This window comes from Podarcis muralis, chromosome 4 (assembly GCF_964188315.1).
Source record: "Podarcis muralis chromosome 4, rPodMur119.hap1.1, whole genome shotgun sequence".
NCBI classification, from domain to species: domain Eukaryota; kingdom Metazoa; phylum Chordata; class Lepidosauria; order Squamata; family Lacertidae; genus Podarcis; species Podarcis muralis.
This window is the reverse complement of record NC_135658.1, coordinates 20,969,535-20,988,241: the sequence shown is the minus strand read 5'-3', so window position 1 is coordinate 20,988,241 and position 18,707 is coordinate 20,969,535. Positions and strand designations below refer to the sequence as shown.

Sequence of the window (18,707 nt, the reverse complement as noted above, 5' to 3'; positions counted from 1 at the left end):
TGCTTAGAATGAAATGCCAGAATAATTAGTCATTGTGGTATTTTTAAACAAATTAATTAAAAAATCAATTTCTTCGCATTGTTGAAAGGTATTCCACAGCATACAAATCAATGGATGAAACAATGCAACTGTTAATAATTTAAAGTTTAAGCATGAACATTTAACTTTCCCAAAACAAATAAAGCTGAAGGGCACATTGTTGTTCTTTTTGAAGTAACTTAATCCCCAGCACTTCCTTGTGAGGAAAGGATTTTCCAAGTCTCATTCAGACAGTAGGTAATTAAAACAGTCTGGTTCCCACAAGATGGTTCAGAGATTGTTTAGACACCAGATACAGACACTCACCATTTGGCTTTATCTAAATTATGAGCTTACCTTGAGTCAGAATGCCACCGAAGCTGACCAAACGAAACCCTGAAATGTCTAATCTCTATCACTTGCCTTCAACTCTTTAAGGCCTGTAGTCCACCATTGAGACTAGGGAAACTGCAACATTGGAACAACTTATAGTGGGGTCCATGGCCCCAGAAAATTCAAAATGCTTAAGAGCCCTTGAAATCAAGGGGATAAGTTAAGTCTCTGCTAAATTAAGCCTCCTTGTGCTCTCCATAATTCTCTTTCTTTCCCTTTTTTAAAAAATAAAAATGGCGGCTGTGGCACTGGTGCTTTCCACCATTCACAACCACCAGCTGAAGGTCAATCGTCTACATGGAAAATATTAGGAAGTCAGTAGCATCTATGTTTAATTTCCAGAAAGACAAATGCTGAAGATAGAGACAAACCATTGACCCCTCTAATGCAGAATTAAGAACATAAGAAGAGCTCTCTCTGTCTTTTTCTGTTCCAGAGGTATCATAAGAATTACTGGAAGGCAAATAGACGCCTGCAGATCCCTGTCCTAAGGCATCAACTTGGTCTTTGAAGAAATCATGATACTAGATCAATCTTTGATCTGATCTAGTAGGGATCTTCTGAGGCTCTTATGTGCTTTAAGTCCAGTGCTTTTGGGTCCCTCTCAAAGAATATTTAAAGGGGGTGTTGTGGAAAAGAAGACGAGCACGTCCCAAATATGAAAGCAGCAGCAATAATAGTAAGAAGAAGATGTAGCCATTTTCACGGTGAGTGTGTCCCAGATACAAAGGCAGCAATAAGAATGTTGTTGTTGTTGTTTAGTCGTTTAGTTGTGTCTGACTCTTCGTGACCCCATGGACCAGAGCACGCCAGGCCCTCCTGTCTTCCACTGCCTCCCACAGTTTGGTCAAACTCATGCTGGTAGCTTCAAGAACACTGTCCAACCATTTCGTCCTCTGTCGTCCCCTTCTCCTTGTGCCCTCCATCTTTCCCAACATCAGGGTCTTTTCCAGGGAGCAATAAGAATACAAGCATCCAATTTAATTGTGAGCACTGCATGGAAAGTGCAACGGATAGTGGCACAACTCATTTGGAAAACTAATAGAAATTGTTTGGCCAAAAAAAAGGGAAGTAGCACAACTCAAGGGACACCCCTCTCCTTGACACTAAAGCTGACATATACAGTAAGGCTACCAGTGGTTGCTAGCCACGAGGGCTCCACTGACGGAGGCAATAGACCTCTGAAAACCACATGAGGAGAGAGTACAGTGGTACCTCAGGTTACAGACGCTTCAGGTTACAGACTCCGCTAACCCAGAAATAGTACCTCGGGTTAAGAACTTTGCTTCAGGGTGAGAACAGAAATTGTGCGGCGGCGGTGTGGCGGCAATGGGAGGTCCCATTAGCTAAAGTGGTATCTCAGGTTAAGAACAGTTTCAGGTTAAGAACAGACCCCCAGAACGAATTAAGTTCTTAACCCGAGGTACCACTGTATACCTGAAAGAGCGTCTTCACCCCCATCATTTTGCCTGGACACTGAGGTCCAGCGCCTAGGGCCTTCTGGTGGTTCCCTCACTGTGAGAGGTGAGGTTACAGGGAACCAGGCAGAGGGCCTTCTCGGTAGTGGTGCCCGCCCTGTGGAACGCTCTCCCACCAGATGTCAAGGAAATAAACAACTACCTGAGTTTTAGAAGGCATCTGAAGGCAGCCCTGTTTAGAGAAGTTTTTAATGTTTTAATGTTTGATCGTAATGTTTTAGCGTGTTTTTAATATTCTGTTGGGAGCCGCCCAGAGTGACTGGGGAAACCCAGCCAGATGGGCTGGGTATAATTAATTAATTAATTAGTGTCATTGAGCTCATGTCCTTCTCATCCCAAAGGCATCTAGCTGGCCACTGTGAGAACAGAATACTGGACAAGATGGGCCTTTGGCCTGCTCTTGTGCTCTGGGAGGAAGCACGTTACAACAACCATTTCAGCCAGCCTCTTCTAGATTTCCAGCGGTTCGACTGACAGCGGATCCTCAGATGGAACCCCTTCGACAGAAACCTTTCCGAAAGTGCAGAATTCTAACCACACAGCCTAAGCTGTGGACGAGTCACCTGCTTTGCAGTGCTCCACCTGGAAAGCTAGACAACGCAGAAGACAATGTCGCAATGCGTCTCAGCGGCAAACAAAGAAGATTGGGCAAGCCAAAGAGGGTGGGGTCGTACAGTAGATGCTTTGGGTGGATTTAGAAGAGCCAACTTCCCTGTGTCCTGTGGTTTTAGAGAGTGAAAGGAAAGATGGGATGGGGACAAAGCGAAATGACATCAGTGGAAATGTCAACAACGAGGAGGAGGGGAGGAAAGACATGCCTTTAATGTTTCCTCGTAATCATTTTGGAGTTGTGACATTTGACCATCCAGAGCCATTCACACACAAAAAGCAGGCGAATGCCATAAAGTGAGTCACCTGGATTTTTACAACATGCCACACTGGTCAGGCATATATAAGCTTGCCCATTTGGGCTCCAAGATGCGATACACCAAAGGCTTTCTTCTTTTGGTGCAGGCAACCTTTCAGCAACCTCCACTATGAGGCGTGTGATGCTCCTGTGGGCTGTGATGCTTCTGCCTTGCAGCTCCACCTTTCCAGTTCAAAAGCCAGAAGTGAAAATCAGGGATCTGAAATTCATTGAGGTATGTAGCCATCACAGCGTTAACAGATAATGCCATAGAACGATAGAGCAAGGGCCCTGCTGCTGTTATTTGGAGTAGGGAGATGGGCAAATCTGTCAATTCAGGTTTCTCATTTTTCCAATCTTAAATCTAGTTCTCCACATTTCCACATAGGTTTGCAAATTTTCAAGTCTTCACAGAGATTCATCAGCATGTTATTGCTGATTTCTCCTAATGTATACATTAAAAATAATAATACAGTGGTACCTCGGGTTACAGACGCTTCAGGTTACAGACGCTTCAGGTTATAGACTCCGCTAACCCAGAAATAGTACTTCGGGTTAAGAACTTTGCTTCAGGATGAGAACAGAAATCGTGCTCCGACGGTGCAACGGCAGCAGGAAGCCCCATTAGCTAAAGTGGTGCTTCAAGTTAAGAACAGTTTCAAGTTAAGAACGGACCTTCGGAATGAATTAAGTACTTAACCTGAGGTACCACTGTAATAGTATTGCATGCTAGACATGAATTTGTAAAGAATTTTTTCCTAATATAATGTCTTTTTGCATAGTCTTTTTACTAATATATACATTTTTGTATTTAACTGAAGAACTGCATTGCAAAATTCAGAGAATAGCAAATTGTATCTTCTCTCTCTCTCTCTCTCTCTCTCTCTCTCTCTCTCTCCCCGTCATCTAATCTATCACATTTATATCCCACCTTTTTCTCCAAAGAGCTCAAAGTGGCATACATTGTTCTCCCCCTCCTCATTTAATCCCCACAACAACCCTGTGAGGTAGGTTAGGCTGAGAGGCAGCGACTAACCAAGGTCACCCAGTTATCTACATGGCCGAGGGGGAGATTTGAACCGTAACCTCCCATGTCTTAGTCCACCCTTTCTAGCCACTACACCACACTGGCTCTCATAGCTGGGTTTTGGGTCGCATATTGTTTGGGAAACTGTGAATTAGGTAGATTCGCCTTTAAATGCAAAGTGGATTGAATTTCTCTTCCATCCATAATTTTGAGGAACGTTTTCATTACTGGACTTCTTTCTATGGCTTCTGTCCACAGAAAGCAACAAATGGTTTCTCTCTGTTCTGTGCTTTTTTCGAAAATCAGTGCAGGTGCTTTTTTTAGGTAATAGATGGAGGAGGGTGATTGGAATGCAGATTAGACTTAAAAATAAATGCCAGCGAGAGAACTGGCATGTTCAAAGGATAAACAATGAGCAAGCAATGAGCCAGAATGGGGAGAAGTTGGGAGAATGCTGTTTGCCTGCTTCCCATAGGCATCTAGCTGGCCGCTGTGAGACCAGGCTCTTCACATGTTCTTAAAGATCCAAACTAAATGGTCCCCCTCTCCCTTTTTTATTCCAGGCTTACCTGAACAGGTTTTTCCCAGCCGTGAAAAAAGTATTGAAGCATACCCTGGAAGAACAAATCAGACAAATGCAGGAATTCTTTCACTTGAAGGTAACAGGAAAGATCGATACAGAGACTGTGCAGGTAATGGATCAGCCCAGATGTGGCGTGCCAGATGTCTTGGAGTATCGTACTTTCGGAACTGAGAGATGGAATAAGAACTTACTGACTTACAGGTTAGCTGAGCTTCACCTTTCTGAAAAATGCAAAAAATAAATTAATTAAAAATTGGCTAAGTACTAATATCGCATTTTCCTCCCTTGCTCGAAGGATTAATAACTACACCCCCGATATGACTCGAAGCAAGGTAGACGCGGCCATAGCAAAGGCATTTAAGGTGTGGAGCGATGTGACCCCCCTGCAGTTCAGAAAAACAACAGGACCTGCTGATATTGAAATTTCTTTTGCATATAATGGTAAGGCTGCCTTGGCTTATGTGTTTTGTTCACGTCTATGTCTCATACCTCTTCATACCTGAGATTATTATTTTTTTTACAGGGGGGAAATGCAATTAAAATAAATATCCCCAACTGTTAAAAACTTGCTCAAGCCTTTGAAACACTTTATATATACATACATAAATATATACATATATATATGTATGTATGTATTGGGGAAATATCTGAAATTTGGTATGAAGGACCTTCAGAGGAAGGTTTTTCGCAGCTAAGTAGCCATCATCAAATTTGCCTTTATATACGTTCACACTATTTATCTTTCATTTAATTTCATGTCACTTTTAATTTGTATAACACCTTTCTACATTACTATACACAAGGCAATAGATTCAGGTAGGTAGCCGTGTTGGTCTGACGCTGTCAAAATATATAAAAAAATATTTAAAAATTTGTCCAGTAGCACCTTAGAGACCAACTAAGTTTGTTCTTGGTATCAGCTTTCATGCGTATGCACACTTCTTCATTGTATCTGAAGAAGTGTGCATACACACGAAAGCTTATACCAAGAACAAACTTAGTTGGTCTCTAAGGTGCTACTGGACAATTGTTATTTTATTTTTTTATATATACACAAGGCAGTTGACGAGCTGAAGAAACACAAAATAGACATTAAAAAACCACGCACGTAATAACAATCTGATCCGATACCAAAAAAGTCAGACTAACTTTAAAATAAACAGCTTGTATCAAATAAAGCAACATTCAACAATCCATTAGAACCTAATATTAAACAGTAAAATTAAATATCAGCGAACAATAATTAAACAGTTTGCACTTATCAATTGAAGAACTACTAAACTATAATCAATGCTCGTATGGCACTGCCAAGAAGCCTCTGCAGATTGCAGTGACCATGATGGATAGGAGGCAATGCCTTGTTTATGCAGTCTTCACCTTTTAAAGCCTTTTATGGGACAAAGAATCGTGCTCTAAGGAGCATGGTGTCAGTCTCCAAACAATTTCCAAGGACAGCCCCATCCTGGGATCGTTGCAGGAGTCTGTCCTCGAGATGGTCGAGGCCACTCCCCCATGATGAAATCCTACAGAGCTGTGGGATGTGCATGAATGAAGAAGAGCCACATGGGCAGGGTCAATTGTACAGCCATTCACACCTGTTTGATGCCCCATAGCTACACTACTAGTGCTGGATTTATGTATAAGCTAAACAAGCTATAGCTTAGGGCCCCACTCTCTTGGGGGCCCCCAAAAAAATTGAAGGGGAAAAAACTGGATGTACATTTCCAAAATACAGTGGTACCTCCGGTTGTGGATGGGATCCATTCTGGAGGTCCAGTCAGATCCCAAGGTTTCCACAACCTGAGGACGCATTTCTGCGCATCCACTGAATTGAAATTTCAGCCTCCCCAACATAGGAAAACAGCCAAGTAAACAGCTATTTTTGTGGAGCAGGGTCAAGATATTAACTGATACGCATGAAATTTCAAATATAGCTATATAATCCCTAGTGTAATAAGATAATACCTTTGGAGCAGGCATTTTCAAAAAAAATGTTTTTTATTAACTGCCCTAATGCACAGACCGCTTCTGCGCAAGTGGCGAAACCCAGTAAAATACTTCCAGGTTGCCCTGCATGCATCCGGAAGTTTACGTAACCAGAGGGTTACGTAAACGGAGGTTTGACTGTATAAGAAAAAAAACAAATACAATAAAACCTACATACAGCAACAGTGTTTTGTGTTGTGTAGGCTCCTGTGATGTACATATTTTGTTATGTGCAAATGGCTTTAGATACCTATTAGGTCCATAAATTACCATATAGTATATATTCAACACAAAAAACAGTGATGATTTGCTGTTGACAAAAAGGACAGCTGGACTTCTAAAGGGCCCCATTACCTTCAGTAGCTTAGGGCCTCATCAGACCTAAATCTGGCCCTGTACACCACCATTCAGCGGTGCTACCTAACTAGCAGATCCTGGGGCACTCCAAAGCTTGTGGCATCTAAACTCCACCTGTGACAACTGCCCTTAAACGCCGGACCTGCCAACCACAATTCTTCTCTGTACTGAGTTGCACCAGACTCATTCATACCAATTTCCCGACTGCGGGATCAGGTTGTATGTTACCATCTGCTGATATTCACAGTGGAAGCAGCCATGTGATTCTTTCTACCGACACTTCTCCTCTGTCAACACTACTGGAGTGACATAGGACAAGGGCATGCATGGGGAAGTGGCTGTCGTGATGTTGATACAGCATGACGAAGCTTTCTAAGTTATCTGAGAGTGCCAACAAGCTTGTGGATAGGGATGATCCAGTAGACACTGTGCACTTGGACTGTCGAAAAGCTTTTGCCGAAACCTCAGACAAAAGGCTCATGTGCAAGTCATGGAATAAAAGGGCACATCCTCTTCTAAATCAGTAATTGGTGAAAGGGCAGGAAGCAGAGGCTAAGACTAAACGGACAGAGGTTGGATGTAAAAAAAAAAGTGGACCCCAGGATCTGGACAGGACAGGTGTTTTCGAACTCGTTCATAAATGACTTGGAGGTAGGGTTAAGCTATAAGGCAGCCTGGGTTACTGATGTATCCAAATTATACAGGGTGGTATTAGGAACAAAGCGGGACACGGGTGGCGCTGTGGGTTAAAGCCTCAGCGCCTAGGGCTTGCCGATCGAAAGGTCGGCAGTTCGAATCCCCGCGGCGGGGTGCGCTCCCGTCGTTCGGTCCCAGCGCCTGCCAACCTAGCAGTTCGAAAGCACCCCCGGGTGCAAGTAGATAAATATGGACCGCTTACCAGCGGGAAGGTAAACGGCGTTCCGTGTGCTGCGCTGGCTCGCCAGATGCAGCTTGTCACGCTGGCCACGTGACCCGGAAGTGTCTTCGGACAGCGCTGGCCCCCGGCCTCTTAAGTGAGATGGGCGCACAACCCCAGAGTCTGTCAAGACTGGCCCGTACGGGCAGGGGTACCTTTACCTTTACCTTATTAGGAACAAAAATGGAGTACAAAGAATTGCAGGGTTATGGCAGGTGGCCATTTTGGAAAACGGCTTCTATAGATTTATGCCAATCTTCACATGATGTCTACCCTTCCCCTCCCCCCATTATATATTATCCAAGTTTAAATTGCCATCAGTAACAACTTTTCTATGGAAATCAATTAGAAAGGCAAGTCTATAGTAGGAGCTAGCTGATTTTATTCATGCTTAGTTGCTTAATGGGCATGATAAACTGTGACTATGTGGACTATTGTTCCATTTCATTTTTTTAAAAAAAATAATAATCCCGTAAATTCCAACTGTCTTTTTAACATCTATAACTCCACAAGCAACTTATTGTAGAAATATCTAAGCCACACACAGCAATCCCAAAAACCGAAAGACTTTTTTGAGATTGGGTGTAGTAAGTCTGAGTTGTTGTTGTTGTTGTTGTTGTTGCTATTGTTCTTTTTACTGTTTCTTAACTGCAATTGAATGTAATGGCTCTGAACAGCATACCTAAGCATTATTAAAATATAATAATAATAATAATAATAATAATAATAATAATAATAATAATACAATTACATTATAAAACGCATCATGGCAGGGCAACTGAACACAAATAGCGCAGACAGATCTTGAAGTTACAACAAACTCAGAAGTTGCCATAGTTGAATGAGTCTGAGCTAAGGAATAAGGCTGAGAATTCAGAGCCAGGAAGAGTTAGTGGGGGGAGTACTTCAACCTGTGTACTTCAAGACTAATGGATGAGAATCCCCCTGAACTGCTGGTAATACCTTGTTTTCCCTTTCCAACTCAGAGCATGGTGACAACATCCCTTTCGATGGGAGGAGCGGAGTTCTGGCTCATGCTTTTGCCCCTGGGCTAGGCCTTGGTGGAGATGCCCACTTCGATGAGGCTGAACGCTGGTCAGAAACCAACAGAGGTAAATATATATATATATTCAAAATGTGTGAGCCGGGTCCCTTTGGGGCATCAATGTGTTGTGCGCAAATACGACCCCTCAAAAACAACAACTCTGCACTGTTTTATATACAATTCATGAATGGAATTCGCTGTCAAGCGCAGGTAACAGCACCTATAGGTAAAGGGGCCCCTGACCATTAGGTCCAGTCGTGGCCGACTCTGGGGTTGTGGCACGCATCTCGCTTTATTGGCCGAGGGAGCCGGCATACAGCTTCCGGGTCATGTGGCCAGCCAGAGCAGCGCACAGAAACACCGTTTACCTTCCCGCCGGAGCGGTACCTATTTATCTACTTGCACTTTGACGTGCTTTCAAATTGCTAGGTTGGCAGGAGCAGGGACCGAGCAACGGGAGCTCACCCCGTCGCGGGGATTCGAACCGCCAACCTTCTGATCGGCAAGTCCTAGGCTCTGTGGTTTAACCCACAGCACACACCCCCGGCGCATCCCTAGAACAGCACCTATAATAGATGGCTAAAGGAGAACTGGGCAAATTCATGGAGGATCAGTCTATCAATGGCTTCTAGACATGGTTCAGAAATCACTGGATAGCAGTTGGCAGGGAGCAACAGGGAAAGAGGGTTTTATTGACTACACTCCCTATCTGTATGCTTTCCAGAAGCACTTGCTAGCAAACTGTAGGGAGCAGGGTGAACCCAGGGGTCATCTAGTCCCACCCCCTGCAATGCAGGAATCACATCTCAAGAATCCCTGACAGCAACTTTGACCCACGTGGGTCTCCTTCAGTAGCACTATGCTTATAAAATGCTCTGTGGAATGTCACCAGCTCCCTACATGCCCTACATTTAAAGCACATCCCTTCCCCATCCCCCAAAAGTCCTGAGAATTGTAGTAGGTTCAGAGTGCTGGGAATTGTAGCTCTGTGAAGGGTAAACTACAGCTTCCAAGATTATTTTGGGGGAGGCTGCTTTAAATGTATGGTGTGTACACAGCCCTAGTCTAGGGGAATGCTGCCTCTCCCAGCATAAGATGCCCAAGGCAGTTGCCTCACTTTGACTAATGATAGGACCGGCCCTGCTAATACTAATACAACAACTCATCTGAGTTGTTTTCTGTGTTTTAGAAGTCAACCTGTTCCTTGTGGCTGCACATGAATTTGGCCATTCTTTGGGGCTGGCTCATTCGAATGTCCGTGGCGCTTTGATGTATCCTACCTATTCCTATGTGAACCCAATTAACTTCCGTCTCTCAGATGACGACAGGGACGGAATTCAGAGTTTATACGGTAAATTCACTGTCTAAAGTTCCTTCCCTATGTTAAATTAGTTATAACAACGTCTGCAATTAGTGTGGTTTCATAGAGAAATTGAAGCCTGATAATATATATATATATATATATATATATATATATATATATGAATTAATTATGTGACATTGAAAAAATGCAACTATTGATGAGCACAGGAACTGCTCAAGAAATGGAAGGATCGGACAGGAAGAAGTCAAAGCTCAATTTGAGGAAAGATATATGTGATGAAGAAATATTGTTATAAAGAAAAAAAGAAAAAATTAATAAATATTATATTAAAAAAGAAAGAAATGGAAGGATCACAAACGCATGTGTTGAATGTATGCTAAAAGCAGCTATTTCAGGAACAGGCTTTACTTAGGAAGTTCATGACTTGTTCTTACTCACTCTAGCAGTAAAATGAATTAACAACCTGGGACAAAAAATAACCAATCTCCTGAGTTCAGAAATACTCAAATGTGGGTCTGTGCAGCAATCGGGGGTCTGTGCAGCTACCAAAATGATAAAGGAACAATAACATCAATATAACAATTGATATCCATCCAAATTGCAGTTCATTTGACTAATGGCTTGGTGGAACAAAAACCTTCCAGGAGAAATGGACTTGGAACCTAGTAAAGAAGACCAAACACTGGTCAGTAACGGATTGTATGGTGGGGCAGCTGTGCTCGCCTGACCTCCCGGCGGGTTAGTCACTGCTGCTTACCAGGAAGGAGGGAGCTGGGCAAGGCGGTGGGCAGGTCAGCGCAGTGCAAACACACCAGCAATGCTCTTGAACTGCACCAAACTTCCTGCAACCTTCCCCTCTCCTTCCCAATAAGCCACAGCAACTCAGATGTTGGGAGGTGTTGCCAGTGACACCACCCCAACATGCTGCCCACTGTGTTTATATCGCCCATTCCCAGTTAGCAATCTCACAGGTCTGTCCTGGACCAACCGAAATTTCTGGACGGCTTTTAAAGGCAGCCTGCACCCTATACAGGCTCCTTGGAGGAGAAGGGCAGGATATAAATTCTATTGTGTTTGTTTGTTTGTTTGTTTGTTTGTTTGTTTGTTTGTTTGTCCAAAGTTACTCTAAGAAAGTCCTGCTGCAAGAGGGCTAGGATTGGGGGAGCAATGCTCTTGCAAAAGAAGTAAGGGTCTGCAATCTCATACCCACTCAGCTGAGAGCAAGCCCCACTGAACTCACTGAGATTTCCTTTTGAGCACTGAGTAAGATTACATCAATCGTCTTACATTTGAGATTACCTTTTTTTATTCTATAATCTTTATTGAAAAATAAAAAGCGCAAAATTGCAAGTGCACAGCGTAAGATAAGACACAGAAAAGAAGAAACAACAAATAGTACCCATGTAGAAAACATAACAGGGGGGGAAAGATATTGTGTATTTTTATGAATACCCTATTAGGTTAACGTCTGGTTAACTACGATAACAATTTCCTTCCTTTTTTGTAATGTACACAATGAATGCCTTTGAGAGTATCTTGTCCATTGTGATCTATATGGATTTTTTAAAATACCTCTTTCTGAATTTCTATTTAATTTCGTTTATATTGCTTCCACACAGGGAAAAGAAAATGAATCCCCTCACAACATGTTCCAGAAGAAACAAAATGTCCATATTTTGCTCGTACATTTCTTTTTTTAAATTGTTATTTTAATGAAGCAAAACTGCAGAATGGGGAAGTGTGAAATCTTTTTTAAAAAATCACTTAAGCTTTGTAAGTTAAGTATGTATACTGCTTACAGCAGACAGAATATATATGCAAATTTGCAGACCTTTTTCTACCCTAATTTGAAAGATAAGTTCTAAGGGAATTGGTTCCTGCTTCTGATTACCCTAAAAGGCCAATGACTTCTGCTAGAATTAATCCAACCAATTAACTAAATTGTACTCAGAGTAGACTTGTTGACATGAACGTGCCTAAGTTACTCACGCCCGACAATTTCAGTAGCTACGTCTGCGTTGAGTAGACAACTATAGACAACTTCATATTTACAGTGTCTTGTGATTCTGGCATCGACATCCTTGCTCTTTTAATAAATTAAGGAAATAGGTGGAAATTATGCAAATGTGAATGTTACGTGATTATTTCAACAAATTTAATCTCTCGTAACTCTGAAAAGAGAATGTGCAAGTGAAATTTTGCTGTTATGTTTCAAAGGAGTGGCTAAGGAACTGTCGGTTAATGTATTGCTCTTTTGGGATCGGGAAAAAAGCTTCAAATAAAGCAGTTTAATTTATAAAAAATGTCTGTAAGCATTTTTAAGGGTTAGTTTGTTATCTGGCACAGGAGCTGGATGTTTGGGGAACAGGAAACTGCCTTATACTGACTTAGACCATTAGTCTACCTAGGTCAGTATTGTCTACACTGAATGCCAGCAGCTCTCCAGGATTTCAGCCCTACCCAAAAATGCTAGGAATTGAACCTGAGATATTCTGCATGCAAAACAGGTGCTCTGCCACTGAACTACAGCCCTTCCCTCATACATACACACAGTCCAAACTAGGACTTGCCTACTGCCAGGAGTGACCAGCAATAAATCACACTGTGTAAGTGAAGTTAACTCTTTATTAGAAGACACAAAGACAGCTCAGGAGTGCCAGGCCTAAGGAGCACAGCAAGGAGGAGTTGCAGTTTGGATTTGATACCCCACTTTATCACTACCCTAAGGAGGAGTCTCAAAGCAGCTAACAATCTCCTTTCCCTTCCTCCCCCACAACAAACACTCTGTGAGGTGAGTGGGGCTGGGAGACTTCAGAGAAGTGTGACTAGCCCAAGGTCACCCAGCAGCTGCATGTGGAGGAGCGGGGAAGCGAACCCGGTTCACCAGATTACGAGTCCACCGCTCTTAACCACTACACCACACTGGCTCTCAATGAGTGCATTCAATTCTGTAATAAACTATAATTCCCAAGATTCTTTGGGGGAAGTCATGACTTTGGGGGTTTGTTTTGTTTTTATGATACAATGCATATATCTACATATAGTATGCATGTATTGCTATATATACTTGCAGACCTTCAGATGACAAGCAACTAACAGGTCTGAATAACAACAGCGGCAGCATCAACAGAAAATGCCCAGCAAATTTCCCCATTGTTCCCACATCCTGCCTCGTATATCCCCAGCTTCCACTACAAATGTCTCAGTCATCTGGAAGGACTGGTGTGATGCCTTCCAGTACTGACAAACAGAAAATACCAGGAAATTAGTAGATCCACATAGAGCTTTAGCATTTAAGCATTTGGCAGCAGGTCTCTCCCTCTATTTGTCAAGCTGCTGCACTGTACTGCTTTGTGCAGGATGGGAAACTGTTACATAAGGCGTACTATCTTATAGGACAATGCATGTCTGTGCATCATGGGATTTCACAGGCCAGTACTGTGATGCAATGCAGGAGTTCAGATAACCGCAGGCTAGATGGCCCTGCTTCACTTTATGTCTGTCTTACCGGGAACCAGGAACAATACAATTCTAGGTAGCAGCCACGCTTTATGTTTTCAAAAATGGAAACCAGCCATTAGGGATGAGTGAATCTGTCCGTTTCAGTTTCCTTCGGTTTCTCATTTTTCAACTCTTACAGTTCTGCTATATTTCAACATCAGTTTGTGATTTATTTTCATTAATATATGCACTTTTATGCATGCTTTACTTTGGTATATACATTTCATGCACACCTTACTTGGCTGAATTGCAAAACCTGGAGAAGTGCAAATTTCAGAGGCGTGAATTTCCCATCAGCTGTGTTTCGATTCACGTATTATTTCAGAAGGTATGAATTAGATAGAGCTTCCTTTAAATGAGAACTAGATCAATGACCCTTGGACTCCCTTCCAGCTCTATAATTCTATGAAATGTTTCCCACATCCGTATCATTATTCTTCCACCGCAGAATCCCAGATGCAACCTGCCACCTGCATTGGCTCCCAGTACATTTCCGGGCACAATTCAAAGTCTTGGTGCTGACCTTTAAAGCCCTAAATGGCCTGGGCCCAGTATACCTGAAGGAGTGTCTCCTCCCCCATCATTCTGCCTGGACGCTGAGGTCCAGCTCCGAGGGCCTTCTGGCAGTTCCCTCACTACGAGAAGCCAAGTTACAGGGAACCAGGCAGAGGGCCTTCTCGGTAGTGGCGCCCGCCCTGTGGAACGCCCTCCCATCAGATGTCAAGGAAATAAACAACTATCTGACATTTAGAAGACATCTGTTTAGGGAAGTTTTTAATGTTTGATGTTTTATCATGTTTTTAATATTCTGTTGGGACCCGCCCAGAGTGACTGGGGAAACACAGCCAGATGGGAGGGGTATAAATATATTATTATTATTATTATTATTATTATTATTATTATTATTAATCTGAGTATGAGTCTGTAATTTTCATCTTCAGACTGAGTCTAAACGCAAATCTCATGCCTTCAAAATCCAGCCTTATTTATTTTTACTCCCATCCTCCTCCGACCCCCTAAACTCTTCCTCCCTGAAACACCTTGCTTGATGAAGCATTCTGGAGGACTCAAAAGCTTGCATGCTCAATTTTGGTCCTGAGAAAGGTACTGCTCACTTTGTAAAGATTTGTATAATGGCATTATATTCTCAGTTTTATTTTCAAGTCCTTTCCTAATGATCCTAAGCAAGGAATTTGCATTTTTCATTGCTGCCTCACACTCAGTCAACATCTTCATTGAGCTATCTGCTATAACCCCCAGCTCCACTTTTTAACCTGCCTGGGAACTGTAGTTTATTAGGGTGTTGAGAGTTGTTAGGAGACCTCATTCCCTCAGGGAACTACAATTCCCATACAGGTTTAACAATCATTTGCTTTTCCCAGGGAACTCTGGCAAACTGTAACTCTCCAAGGGGAATAGCGATCTCCTAACAAATCTCAGCACCCTTAACAAACCACAGTTCCCAGAATACTTTGGGGAAAGTGATATGATACTGCTTTAAGTGTATAGTGCAGATGGAGCCATAAATAGTTGCCCTGAACTGCAAGCCATAGGGAAAAAACTGCCCTCCTGGACATAGAAAAACAGCAATCTACTATGCAATCTACTATAGAGATTTCTTAGTCTCAGTCTGCCATCTGATGGACAATGCAGTTCTTGTCTCATAAGCATTTTACCTAGATTCTCAAGCTTTCGTTTTCTTCAATGACAGCCTGAAAATTGCGAACCACGTATTAGACCTTTTTGGTTCTTCAAATCAAAGTGCATAATTCATATTTTAATTTCTGACATCTTCCATTTTTAATGTAGTGAATCTCCCTGCTTTGGGTGAGCAAAGTTCTGCAAAATTTGTCGTCCGAATCAATCAACCAAATGCAGATATACTCAGCTGCTCCACAACCTTTCTATGGACCACCTAAGTGGGCTTTTTCTCACCAAATACACCAGTGGTTCACATCCATTGAGAATTTCTGAGAGACACCAGACATAACTGTTATGTACTGAAGTTCTCACCCTGGGCCAGCAGGGGATACTGTAGATAGTTATGCAAATAAGGGATTGAAAGTGACGTTCAGTGATTGGATAGTTTTAGAAAACTGTCACAGTTACATTGTACTGGAGCTCTATATAAGCAGGCTGACTGAACCCTTCAGTTCAGCTCTGTTCTGGCCTGTGAATAAACAAGAGCTGTTTGAAGAATCGCTGTGTCGTCTGATATGTTCACCCACAACTTAACAATAACTACTTTAAAGACCTCCTTTTCTACCAGAACATGATCCCTCATTTCTTGTATTAAGACCGTTATGTTCATAAATAGTATGTGTTGTCTGTTAAACCTTGACTACAGTATTGGATTCAGCCTTTACACAGATGGTGATAACAAAACTGACTTCTTTTCAAGGTTATATACAGCTCAATGGCCTTGTTCTAAAACACAGCCCAGAAGCAGGGAGCTTCTAGTTCAAAGAACAAACAAACAAGGAAGAATCTGGGGTTCAGCTGAACTTAGGGGTTGGGAAGAAATTTAATTCACTTTGCATTTAAAGGTAAACTTATTTAATTTACACTTTCCAAAACTATATTCTTGTTGTATGTTCCCCTCCCCCCCCCCGCCACTAATATATGCATTTATATGCACACTTTTCTCCAGTATATCATTTTTGTACACATTACATGGAGGGAGAATTGCACCATTAAAACTGTCTGTCTGTTCCACAAGAACCAAGTGGGATGGAATGTTATGCTTGGAATCTATCCCTAGAATAAAAAAAGATAAAAACACTATTGCACTAGGTGGCAGCAAAGCTGATGTTTACATCAAATCCGATTACTTACATGACTAAAACATTTCGTTTACCCGAAGGCCATTTTATACAAATCAGCAGAATTCATGGGCAAAGGTTCTCCCCGGATGAACAAGTTCAGAATTTGGCTTGGGGGTTGTCTGCTTTGAATTGTGTTGCTGTATATCCTCTTATTGCTTTGTTCTCATTGGTACTTAAAACATCCTGGGATGATAAATACTACGAAGGAAGGTATATAAATGCCACAGAGGCAGTGGAAGACAGGAGTGCCTGGCGTGCTCTGGTCCATGGAGTCACGAAGAGTCGGACACGACTAAACGACTAAACGACAACAAGAAGTAAATCAAGGCACATTCCCCTTGCACCACTGCCTCAGGGGGAAAAACTGAGAATACTATTTGTGCAAAAGAAACTTGGTGTACCAAGATGAAATTAGGCCCCCCTCCCCCCCCACACACACATACACACACTGCACTTAAGTAACAGGAAATACAGAAGACATACAACAAAAGCAAAGAGGACATCGAGACATTCAGTCCCTGAGCCTGAGGTTCCCCACCACTGCCCTATAGGAGCGATAGCTGTAAAATGTGTGTGTGTGTGGTTAAAAAATGAAAAGCAAGCCTTCTGTTGCAGGTGGTAGTGGTCTGCTTGAGTTTATTAATCACATCTTACATTCAGCCTCTGCCTGAGGAGGGGGGGGCACTGTGACAGGGCCAACAACAACAACTTCGTGATGAGTCCCTGCCACCTTTTTTCCAGAAAAAAAAAGCATTGTGAGAATCATTGTATTTTCTCAGGTCTTTCTGTCTTCAAAAAATGCTGTGTTATTATTATTGTTATTGTTATTATTGAATCACCTTCTGAACCACTATCTCAATGTGATTTGCACGAGATAATCAAAAACAGCTAAAACACAAAAACAGCAAACCCATATAAAACAAACTAATTCCCTAATATATGGACCCTTCTTGTAAAGACCTGGTTTCCAGGGGGGGGGGGGAAGCCTGCCAGAACAAAAATGTCTTCAGTTGTTTCCAGAAAGTGATGCCTGTTGCATCTTGACAGGTATTCCAGCGATCAGGGACAGCCACATTAAAAACCCTGCTCCGAGTTACTGTGGAGAGGAACCCCTGAAGATCTTTGGAACTTACAGGAAAAACTGTAACACAGGTTGAGGCAATCTACTGGGTGTATGAGACAAAACAGTCTCTCAAGTAACCTGGTCCTTAGCTCTATAGGGCTGTATATGTTAGTACAAACACCTTGGGCTTGGCCCAGGAACAGGTTCGCAGCCAGGGCAAATCCCACGGGGAGGGTGTTACGTTCTGACCTCACCTGGAGTACTGTGTCCAGTTCTGGGCACCACAGTTCAAGAAGGACACTGACAAACTGGAACGTGTCCAGAGGAGGGCAACCAAAATGGTCAAAGGCCTGGAAACGATGCCTTATGAGGAACGGCTAAGGGAGCTGGGCATGTTTAGCCTGGAGAAGAGGAGGTTAAGGGGTGATATGATAGCCATGTTCAAATATATAAAAGGATGTCATATAGAGGAGGGAGAACGGTTGTTTTCTGCTGCTCCAGAGAAGCGGACACGGAGCAATGGATCCAAACTACAAGAAAGAAGATTCCACCTAAACATTAGGAAGAACTTCCTGACAGCAAGAGCTGTTCGACAGTGGAATTTGTTGCCAAGGAGTGTGGTGGAGTCTCCTTCTTTGGAGGTCTTTAAGCAGAGGCTTGACAACCATATGTCAGGAGTGTTCTGATGGTGTTTCCTGCTTGGCAGGGGGTTGGACTCGATGGCCCTTGTGGTCTCTTCCAACTCTATGATTCTATGATTCTAGCTAGCAGCCACATTCTGCACCAACCCTCTGCCCTTGCCGGTTTTACTTTGCTTTTGCCGCTGTGTTTATAGTTCTAGATTTTTATGTTCCGTTTGCAACCTTTTATGGTTCTGCAATTGACTGTAAACCACCCGGCAAACTTTTTGTCCTTGGGCAGTGCACAAATATTGTCAGTAAATCAATAGCTGCTCCCTCCCTTCAGAGGACCTGCTGCCTGCCAACTCCCAGAAAAAGCAAGACTGCTTCCATCACGGGCTGCGTGAGGTCCAGCTGCTCAGCTCCAAGATTTTGGCAGGGGCAGAGATGAAACTTAGCAGAGCAGATGCTCAGCACACAAAAAAGTCCTGGTTCAATACCTAGTGATTCCAGGTAATGGCAGAAGAGACCCATGCTGGAAACAGTGGAGAGCAGACACCAGTCAGGGTTAAAAATAGTAAGCTATATAGACCAATGGTCTGGCTCAGTCTAAGGCAGCTTCCCACATTCCTGTTGGATGCTGTGGCATGAGGACTTGAAGTAT

General features: G+C 42.7%; 1 protein-coding gene across 1 annotated transcript; it reads left to right on the top strand.

The window, feature by feature from the left end:
- Positions 1–4,052: 4,052 nt before the first annotated feature.
- LOC114595295 (collagenase 3-like) lies at positions 4,053–12,299 on the top strand. The gene is made up of 6 exons (XM_028725598.2): positions 4,053–4,147; positions 4,387–4,607; positions 4,702–4,847; positions 8,652–8,777; positions 9,900–10,061; positions 11,654–12,299. Exons 2-6 carry the CDS (start codon positions 4,459–4,461, stop codon positions 11,665–11,667), a joined length of 597 nt encoding a protein of 198 aa, XP_028581431.1. The 5' UTR covers positions 4,053–4,147; positions 4,387–4,458; the 3' UTR covers positions 11,668–12,299.
- Positions 12,300–18,707: the final 6,408 nt, after the last annotated feature.

Bases quoted from the DNA above. Each gene is read 5' to 3' on its own strand.
- LOC114595295 (XM_028725598.2), top strand. From the start codon at position 4,459: ATGCAGGAATTCTTTCACTTGAAGGTAACAGGAAAGATCGATACAGAG. The intron at 4,608-4,701 runs GTTAGCTGAGCT...CCTTGCTCGAAG, and splicing joins AAGAACTTACTGACTTACAG to GATTAATAACTACACCCCCG. The intron at 4,848-8,651 runs GTAAGGCTGCCT...TTTCCAACTCAG, and splicing joins AATTTCTTTTGCATATAATG to AGCATGGTGACAACATCCCT.